Genomic DNA, 9941 nt, shown 5'->3' with positions numbered 1-9941 from the left:
TCTGCGCTACAGGAGTACCCGCAAATATAGGTCACGGTTGAGCATATAAAGAGGTACTTATGAATATTGAGTTCAAGGTGGGACCAACTCTGAACAGAGTTATGAATATGTAATTAATTTACAGTGTCGCTTACAGTGTTCTAAGTGGTGTGCGGCTGGACCTATCCAAAAACTGAACATGTAATAATTCATCAAAACTATGCATGAATAAGCACAAATGAAAACTAGATATCCTAACATAGTTTGGCCAGTAAGGCTAAAATACATAACATCCTCCATGTGCCACACTGGCACCTGAAAAAGTATTCGACTTGACACAATTAAACTACAACTCCCAGCAGGCCATACTCCCCATATTGGACTCGGGGGCTCATGCACTGACCTAGGACCTGCTAACTGTACTGACGGCCCTCCCCCTTCTCCACTCTCCATTGTGAGGCAGCCAAGCTGTCATGGAGGCCCGATCCATTAATAGACACTATGACCCAGTCCCAAAGGCCATGATATTTGAAAGGCATGTGTTGATAATGTCAGATGCCACCAAACAACACCCATGGCACACTGCATAGGGGAAGGCATTCCTTTCGGTGACCTTTGATGCAGTGCACTAATTACCTTGGTTGACACAGTACATGTATGTTGCTTTAGGAGAACACAGGGGAAATTCAAATATGGGTTCAGTCTCTTCAAGCTGTAACTGAATTCAATGTTGAACGCAAAGGTCCATAAAGAAGACCACGTAAAAGAATGCCGTGATTTGTCGCATGCTTGAGTAACCTTTGTTGTGTGGTATTGGAGAGGGATAATGCAATTCTTTCAGCGCAAACTTTGAGAGAAGGGCACAACCTGCTGGAAGGAGAAGGATAGTATCCTCTGAGGCATTTAAATGCCTAAACGGCTTACTATGCACAGTCAGTCCACCACAAGCTAAACCCTCACCCCTGACTCAACTCCACGGAAAATGACAATAAATGACTCTGAACGCTCACTATCTGTCACGCTTTCTGTTTCATTGAACTGAATCAGTCCACCCTGAATGCACATTAGTCACATGTTCAAATTGAGTTTGTGGAGCAGCTTCAGAATGTTCGAGACATCAGAAGAAGGAGGTCATGGGAAATGACCTCTTGACCCGGGGAAACAGGAAACGGGTCTGACACAACATTTTACTGAAACAACCCTGAAGTTTGGAAGAAAACAATTTAAAAGAGAGAGAGAGGAAGAGAAAGAAAAAGACAGCAGAAAATACCGTCAAAGTGTGATTATTACAGATTCAATTCCACAAAGTTGGAAGACAATTTTTTCCTTATAGCACTGCAGCAGAATGTCAAGTGCAATAAAGATTTGTTCATGTAGTATTCATGCATGAAGCGCTTCAAAAATGAAATACACAAAGCCTCGGAGCAGGCGAGAGTTACTAGAGAGGAAAACCACACTGACAACCCCACCCTCAGGGAGTGTTGACAGAGAGAGAGAGAGAGAGAGAGAGAGAGAGAGAGAGAGAGACAGAGAAACAAGAGAGAGAGAGAGAGATGATAATTTGCCATCAACTGCACACATTATGATGCACCACGTTCTGGCAATTTGATCTATCTAAGCTCCCCCCAAAAAGAAGCAATGCCATCACACAAACAGCAACAAACTGGGCCAAAGGGCAGAAGCGGCGAGGTGCTCGTACAGTAACGTTGGGCCTCAGCCTGGAAAAAGGAAACGTGACCACGGTGAAATGGCTCAGCAAAACGGAAACAGAACAACAGGCTGCTTTCAGGGGACAGAAGCCCCGTGCAAATCGTCACCAGATGCGATGGCATACCTGACAGGGGAAGGACAACTTCAATTTTGAAGTCTTTTGAAGTCATCTTCATAGATACGGTATATAGTTTGATGCTATAGGAAGAATTCGATTTGGTTAGTTTGAAATCTTTACTCTAATAGGATAAGTATCACTGGTTTGGATTGATTCAGCTCTCCAGTTACAGCCTCCCCAACGCTTTCGATGGAATAGCTGTCCCGTGGTTCGTTGGAAAAGGCAAGTTCTATCTAAGTTGCCTAGTTGTAGTTTCAATGGTGGCACAGTCTACCATACCCTTGAAGTATGTCTTACATCAGATAGGGCCGTGTTGTTTTTCAACTGGGTGTTTTCTTGTACTTCTGTGTTAAGGTGGAACAGGAAGTGCATTTAGGAAGCCACGCGCCTCGCTGAAAGAGGAACAAAACTCTCAGGTCGTCGAGGGGGGAGCCGAGCTGCTGTTTGCGAGGCTTGCCGACCGACACATCAAAAGACGCCAACCGGAAGGGTGTCAGAGTCCACAGGTTCAGCGCTGCTCACCCTCGACACTGCCCGGTGGCACGGAGAGACAGAAGTACGGAGGGGACGGAGAGAGAGAGAGCCAGGGAGAGGGAGAGAGAGAGAGAGAAAAGAGGCATCTGAATACGGAGGCCATGAAATTGGATCAGCCGGCGAGCGTGGAGGAGCTCACGGAGGCCTGCGTCAAAGCGTTTGGTCAGGAATCCCCGCGGCGTCTCCTCTGTGTTTGTCTCTGCGATCGCACGACACCCCAACGATTGTTTCCTTCTGTAGCCTGCTTACCGTATTGGACGTGTTCGTTCTTCTCTGTCTTCGTGTCATCCTTTCCTGAGTTGAAAGGGATTTACGGCTCGTGAGTTTGTGAGTGTCACACGTGCTTCTCTCCTTGGTTGGTGTAGATGAGGAGGGAAGGTTGGAAGATGTGTTCCTGGTCAGAATGTTCCTTACCATGCATCCTTGGTATCTCTCGTCCACTGACCTGGCCAAGAACCTCTCTGACAAGTATCCTTTCCGCTGAGGGCGATGAATTGACTTGCCACTGGTCTCCCAGTCATCGACAAAACAGTCTTTCTTTGTACAATATAAAATCGAATTGTGTGGGATTCTGATGTTGTCTGTGTGTTGTTGTTGTCCTAGGGGTTAGAGTCTAGTGTTTTGAAAGCAGTAAGTCATTTGTTTGTCAAGCGGGTTGTAATGGGATTAAGAAGCTTTATACCCGATAGACCGGTTGTGCCGTTGTGATCACCTTAACCACACCTATAGAGCTCTGGAAGAACAATGCACCCCTAAAGTGAGGTCGCAAATCTGTCATCTCATTAAGTAAGTTGTGAACAAAGAAGCATAGACACACTTGTTTTGTTTGGTAGTTGGGAGGAAAATTCTGAAGCTGGCAGAATTCTGAAGCCCCCCCCCCCAAAAAAAACAAAAAACATGATTTGGCTCGGCTTTGAACAGCCAAAAGAAACCAAGCAAATTATCTGTCTGCTTCGAGGCTATATATTCAGCGGTCATTTCATTTTGCTCATGGTGATGTGAAATCGCCATGAACACACACACACACACACTCATACAGAAACAAGTGGTCTAGCCCCTGTAGTCCTTCCACTCGATTTCTCCAGATCTCTTCGTGTTGCTACTGAAGGCATAATATAACCAGCACTGATGTCATAAATGGTGCATGAATGACTTCCAGCCCCTCTGCCCTTCGGGCCAGCCAGCACGGCTGCTCTGCCTGCCTGCCTTCTCCTGCCTCCCAGCGTCATTCTCCATCCGTTTCTATTCTCTCTCTCTCTCTCTCTCTCTCTCTCTCTCTCTCTCTCTTTCGGCCTCTTTCTACCATCCCCTCTCTCTCTCTCTCTCTCTCTTTCACCTTCTCCCTCTCTTTCTCCCTCTCCCTACCCCTTTCTCCTTCTCGTCCTCCCTCTCTTTTCTCTCTCTCTCTCCCTTTCTCCCTCTTTCTCTCTCTTTCTCTTTCTCCCTCCTCTTTCTCTCTCTTTCTCTATCTTTCTTCCTCTCTCCCTCTTCCTCTCTCCCTCTCCCTCTCTCTCCATAAGGTACTGGATCAGTGAGTACCCAGCAGAGTTTGACCTGAACCCAGAGCTGGCGGAGCGCATCAGAGGCCTGAAGGTGAGCCTTGGCGGGCGGGGAGATGAGCAGGAGACCAGCCTCATCAACATCGACAGTGTGTGAGTACCGCACAGCCATTCGCCGGCATAGCCAGTGAGACAGCCTCCCCACGGCTCAGGAAGAGCTGGCAGGGAAAACGTTTGGAAATGCAAAAATCTCCTCCAGTCTCGAGTCTGGCATCCTCTCCCCTCGTTGAAGGCCGTCGTTTGAGTGGAGAAAAGACTTGGGCCAGAGGAGCCAGTGTGACTTCAAGAAGAGGAAGACTTCGCTCCTGTTCGATCACCTGGACTCGTCTGAACTTGCCGAGCACCTCACCTACATGGAGTATAAGTCGTTCTGTAGGATTCTGGTGAGTGGCCAGCAGGGGGCTCTATGCGCTTGCGTGCTCCGTGCCAGATGACATGGCTTGTGCTTGTCTGCGTGCAAGCTGTCGAGCGTGTGTGTGTGTGTTTGTGTTTGTCAACACATCTGTGTATGCAGAGATGTCTCTTACCCCAGACTTGTGATCTTCTCGTTCCAGTTCCAGGACTACCACAGTTTCGTGATGCATGGCTGCACGGTGGACAACCCCATCCTGGAGCGCTTCATCACCCTCTTCAACAGTGTCTCCCAGTGGATCCAGCTAATGGTCCTGAGCAAGCCCACCGCCCCCCAACGAGCCATGGTCATCTCTCACTTCATCAGGGTGGCCCAGGTGAGACCTTTACGGCAAGAGAGAGACTGGTCTGGAGGGCTCGAGACACTTCCCTTCTCGGAGAAGGGAGAGTCGATAGCCTTCCTAGATTGTAGGCCGGTGAGTCAGCGGCATCGAGTGGGCTCCGAGTGACAAGGGTCACCCCCCTCCCTGTCCGTTTGTTCCGTCTGTTCTTCTGTGCGTCCGTCTGTCCGTCGCAGAGGCTGCTGCAGCTGCAGAACTTCAATACCCTAATGGCGGTGGTGGGAGGCCTTAGCAACAGCTCCATCTCCAGGCTCAAGGACACGCAGGCCCACATCAGCGCCGACGTCCAGAAGGTAGGACAGACATGCCCGCTAGGGATTCGACCGGCCGCCACACGCGGGCCAGAAGGAGGGGATATTTACAATTGGCTAATTGCTCATTAGCGCCGACCGTTTACGGTGTGACCTTTCCGAAACGGGGTGACGTTCATTTGACTGAATTAAGCCATGGGGGATATTGCAACTTCTAATCGACGCCTTACCCATTTTCTAATCGCCTCCACTCAAGATGGAGTCCAGCTGGGGTTGATACAGCGAACTCCCGTCTTTGCTCCTCTCAGGTGTTTGAGCAGCTGGTGGAGTTGGTCACTTCCTGCGGGAACTACAGCCGCTACCGCCAGCGCTTCTCCCAGAGTAGCGGCTTCCGTTTCCCCATCCTGGGCGTGCACCTCAAGGACCTCGTAGCGGTCCACGTGGCGCTGTCGGACTGGGCCGACCCGGAGAAGAGCCGGGTGAACTTGGCCAAGACCCAACAGTTGTATGCCATCCTGCAGGAGTTGGCCCAGATCCAGACCAAGCCACCCAGCATCGATGCCAACCCGGACCTGCTGAACTTGCTCCTGGTTGGTTGTTGGTGTTGACTTGATTTGACACCCTGAGCTTGACCGAGGGGTCAGACTTGGTAAACAGTACACGTTATATTACAGGTTTGAGTTATCTCTGTGTGTGTGTTTGATACCTCTCAGGTATCTCTGGACCAGTATCATTCAGAAGAGGAGATATATCAACTGTCTTTGCAGAGGGAGCCACGGAGCGTCAGACCAGTGGTAACCTGGACACAAACACATACATTTCATAGTTTGTTTGCTTGTCACATACAGAGACACATCACTTGTCACCAGGGTGCTGGGCTGATAACACATGCTATTCCACAGTTCGGTAGATATGCTATGTTCTGTCCTTTGGCAAGAAAACGTTCTCAATACACACACACACAAACACACACACAAACATGCACACAAGCGCACACAAAAACATGCATACACGCACACAATCAAACCGCCTTCAGCCTTCACCTTCACATGCATGCTTTGAATATTACATGTAATATTTTCTGTAGGCGGTAGTGTTACTCTCCAGGATTGGCCTTCTGCGAGGCGTAGACAACATGACCAACTCGTGTCAGTGTAAGTGTAACAAGTGTGAATGAGACGTCGTGTCTTTGTTGGTCTTGTTCCAGTCTGTTCCTAGTCCATCTGTCATAGAGCAGTGGGCCACTTCTGTGAGGCCGAAAGCAGACCCTGCCATCATCAACAGACACATCGAGAAGATGGTGGAGGTAGGAGAACAATCACCGGAGTCTCACGCAAAAAACCCAAAGCAGGCGTACGACGATGTTGTGAAGGAAATGCGAAACGTTTGAGATGTTTCGGAAAGGTCAAAAGTTCTCACTGGCTGCTTTCTTTGCAGTCCGTGTTCAAGAACTTTGACACAGACGGAGACGGCCACATCACTCAGAAGGAGTTTGAGATCATCCGGACCAACTTTCCATACCTCTCCGGGTTTGATGAACTGGATAAGAACCAGTGAGTGGAAATGCCTATCCTGCTTTCAAAAGAAAGGAAAATAACCGAAACAATGCACTGTAAACATGCTATTCGTGACCTGTATCGACCCTCGTGTTGTCATAAGTGAGTATGACAAGGTGAGTATACAGAATGTTACACGAGGGTTGAGAGGAGACGTCCTGGTTGGATACATAGGTCCGAGAGAATCTTCTTCAGGTAACACGATTCACGTCTCTGTCGAATCCCTACCCCTTCACCTCCTGCCCTCAGGGACGGCCAAATTAGTCGCGAGGAGATGATTGACTACTTCACCAAAGCCAACTCTTTGCTTAACAGCAAGATGGGTTTCATTCACACCTTCGTAGAGATGTCCTGTTTCAAGCCGGCGTTGTGTACCCATTGCTCTGGTGTGGTGAGTAAAATGCTGTCAGAAAATGTGGTACTTTATTACTACTATGTGTGTAAAGGCATTTTAAGAATTGCTAAGTATTTTACTCAGTCTGGAAACCGCTCAGGAACCATTTATGAGTGAACAGGAAAGTGGTGAGACTCAAAACCGAGAAAAACAAGAAGGAAGGTGTTGTGTTTTTACGTGTGTAATTATGTGGGCAACTGTGAAACTGTGTCCAAAAGAACGCCTTCTCATCACATTTTCCAAAGACCTCCACCCAAACGCAGTCTATTTCCTGTTTTAACTTCCTCTACTAAAGTTGAATTGAAAGACGACAGGAAAAATATATGGCCGTGCTGAAGTGGAGGGTAGTTTTAGGTGAAAATGAAATTGGATCTGGAACCATCCAGGATAAGATTGTCTAGTCTGTAGGAACATACATAAAACAGTCACTGTGATTCTGTTTCAAAGTACTGTAGAACTGCTTTAAGTGATCCAAGGCATACAAGCCTTCAGTATGTCTGTTCTTTGTTTCTTCTTTTTCAGATGTGGGGCTTTTACAAACAAAGATATAAATGTAAAGGTACAGTAATCTAATATGCTATTAGTAACGGTACATTCAGATAACCTTAAAAGTACAGGAATGGAAATGGTGATACTTTTCTTATTATTATCCTCTTGAATTGCACAATTATAGAACGTCATAGCTGTGAGATACATTCTGTTCATCCAGGCAAATGTGTTTGTTTTGGTTGTTTGTGCATGCATCATGTGAGAGTCAGACCATGATTTAAGGCGCATTGGCCCTTTCGGCCTGCTTTTGGTTTCATTAGCGTGGGAACCGAATAAGGGTCACTGACAAAATACATCACTGTCCAAATATGAAACATGTTGGACATGAACTGTACCCGTACTTATGTCGGCTGACTGCATGTTATACCAAACCAGTATGGCCATCAAGCCTCCCATAGTGCTCTCAGATCGAGTAGCCCACCCATGACGTACCCATCATTATCTTACCCCCCTTGTAGCTTGCGGGGTGAGTTGCCACAAAGACTGCCGCCGCCACCTCACCGTCGAGTGCCGCAAACGGACAAAGAGCGTCAGTCAGGACGGCCGTTTCTCCCGCCGCTGCCGGTCCTTCAGCGTCCCCGCCGCGGCCGAGGCTCCTCCCGCCGTGACCGAGCCGCCTCCCACCGTGACCAGCACAGGTGACCCTGCGTTGTCATCAGATGGGTTTTGGGGCACGTGTGGTTCGCTTCCGGTTCTCTCTCATTCGGTTCAGGGCAAGAGGGTGCGGTCCTCTGCCAGTTCGATGTACATCTTCGGCTCCGGGCGGAGGCATAAACTTGGTGTCGCCTCAGGTTCATTCACGGCTAAGCCGTTTTCTCTTACCTTCATAATGAAATGGGCCTGAAAGAAGGTGATTAAGTTTCTCGCTATGAGATCAAATAGCTCGCGCCTCTGACAATCACCTCATACAGACTCGCGAGGAACCCAGTTAGACAGGCCTACAGGAGACAAGTTACCATAGTTACCACCACTTATGTGTTCGGCTTTCTAGATGGTGAAGCCCTGGGTGTGTGTTTTTCATTTTTCTTCTTTTTTTTTGGGGGGGGGGGGGGATTCAAGCCACTCTCATAACGTGGTTGATGTGAGTGTGTGAATACGAAGCCCTCTTTTCATTTTCTCCCACAGTCGTGTCTGAGGCGGATGACGAGGTGTTTGATGTCCATCTTTGATGAGGAGAAAGGAGGGCTTGGAGGACAGCAGGGCGTGGAGTGGACGTGGACACTGTACCGTACTGAAGGAGAACGAATGGCGGGAAAGGATAATGTCATGTTTCCAAAGTCGTGAAAAGAGTCATCTCGCTGAAGCAACTACAGGACGAGAAACCCAGAAAACTCTGAAGAGATTTTCTGAAGGACGCCTGAAAAAACATTTCAAAGCTTTTTTTTTCTCCCAATTTTTGAAGTCTCCATGGCTAGTGCTTCGCTTGCATATACCTATACTTTACAAAGCCACAAAATACACATTCAGCCTTTCTGAAAATTGCTACTGTAGCTAAGGTGAAGATTTACAGTTGGTATGTTAGGAGGGATATGTAGTCACGATACCTCACCAATGAAGCCTGCTTCTGTCTGTTGATGAGGTTCTTCTCCACTAGATGATGCTGTTTGTGCCCCACCTCTCCTCGAGTATTTTTGTGATGTTTAGCATTCTGCAGCGGTTCTCCCTTCCTAGCGCTGCCTTTGTTGTATTCCATGGACCGTACGCATCTGTAAGGTGTCAGACACATCTATCAGCGCTTTTTGTATCACAGGACCCGCTGCTGTGGTAATGTGGGAGATTAAAAAGTAACGCTTTCCTCAACACCAAGTGAATTATGCTTGGTGGAAAAAGTGCAGTGTTTATGAAAAATACGTATAGAAAAATGCAGGTGGAAACACTGTATAAAGGCCGGAAGCAGCACAGCCACAAAATACATAGTTTCTGTATGCCTTGTGTGGGAGGGAGGCCCCATTACCTTGAATCTCTGCGCTCCCTGGAGAAAAGCATTCATTTACTCAAAGCAGACATCTCAAAGATTCTAGAAGGTAGTTCTGATATTCTCTTGCGGACAAAAGATAATCTGAATTGCAATGCCCTAGCCCAATATTCCAACTGACGGCTCACAGCAGAATGGGGAAAGGCCATTGAATACCACAGCCATGCACGTGAACATGTTGCAGCATGCTCGCTTTCTTTTGTTTTTTGTAAACGTTTCGTTGTTTCATTGATATTAAACTCAAATCATTTGTGCTGTCCCTGGTATGTTCTGGTTTGTTTCTAAAATCATCTGAGGTTATCACAGAGAAATGCCTGACCTTGTCACTTTGTATTAGCCGTGGAAGTAAATGTAGAGCTGTTTTTGCAGAGCTCCGTCAACGAGGGGAGCAAGTAATGTAAGCTAATTGTGAATGTCAATGATGAGAAAAGCTTGATTGCGTGTCTTTCTTATTCAAACATTAATTCAAGCGATTGGCTAACATAACATAATCCAGCTATTTTAAACGCCTTGAATGTGGCTTAATGAAGTGACACGTAGACTGAAAGTCCACAAAGGTGATAT

At 47.5% G+C, this 9941-nt stretch overlaps 1 protein-coding gene across 3 annotated transcripts; it reads left to right on the top strand.

Moving 5' to 3' along the window:
* The first annotated feature begins 2164 nt into the window (after nucleotides 1-2164).
* rasgrp2 (RAS guanyl releasing protein 2 (calcium and DAG-regulated)) lies at nucleotides 2165-9636 on the top strand. 3 transcript variants are annotated; one of them, XM_067229159.1, is made up of 15 exons: nucleotides 2165-2503; nucleotides 2707-2809; nucleotides 3071-3127; nucleotides 3862-3993; nucleotides 4133-4283; nucleotides 4455-4628; nucleotides 4829-4945; nucleotides 5212-5493; nucleotides 5617-5697; nucleotides 6111-6209; nucleotides 6341-6456; nucleotides 6709-6850; nucleotides 7376-7412; nucleotides 7861-8040; nucleotides 8528-9636. In XM_067229159.1, exons 1-15 carry the CDS (start codon nucleotides 2443-2445, stop codon nucleotides 8569-8571), a joined length of 1776 nt encoding a protein of 591 aa, XP_067085260.1. In that variant the 5' UTR covers nucleotides 2165-2442; the 3' UTR covers nucleotides 8572-9636. The 3 variants fall into 3 exon arrangements, with proteins under 3 accessions (XP_067085260.1, XP_067085257.1, XP_067085259.1); XM_067229156.1 differs by having other exon boundaries at nucleotides 2320-2503; nucleotides 7376-7406; XM_067229158.1 differs by lacking the exon at nucleotides 7861-8040 and having other exon boundaries at nucleotides 2320-2503.
* Nucleotides 9637-9941: the final 305 nt, after the last annotated feature.

The sequence above is a fragment of the Osmerus mordax genome, chromosome 25, assembly GCF_038355195.1.
Source record: "Osmerus mordax isolate fOsmMor3 chromosome 25, fOsmMor3.pri, whole genome shotgun sequence".
Taxonomy (NCBI): domain Eukaryota; kingdom Metazoa; phylum Chordata; class Actinopteri; order Osmeriformes; family Osmeridae; genus Osmerus; species Osmerus mordax.
The sequence above is the reverse complement of the archived record's forward strand: the minus strand, read 5'-3'. Positions and strand labels throughout refer to the sequence as shown.

What these genes read in the sequence shown, in the direction of transcription:
- rasgrp2 (XM_067229159.1), top strand. Translation starts at nt 2,443, where the DNA reads ATGAAATTGGATCAGCCGGCGAGCGTGGAGGAGCTCACGGAGGCCTGC. An exon ending in GGCCTGCGTCAAAGCGTTTG is followed by an intron (nt 2,504 to 2,706) that starts GTCAGGAATCCC and finishes TGGTTGGTGTAG; the next exon opens with ATGAGGAGGGAAGGTTGGAA. An exon ending in ACAAAGATATAAATGTAAAG is followed by an intron (nt 7,413 to 7,860) that starts GTACAGTAATCT and finishes CCCCCCTTGTAG; the next exon opens with CTTGCGGGGTGAGTTGCCAC.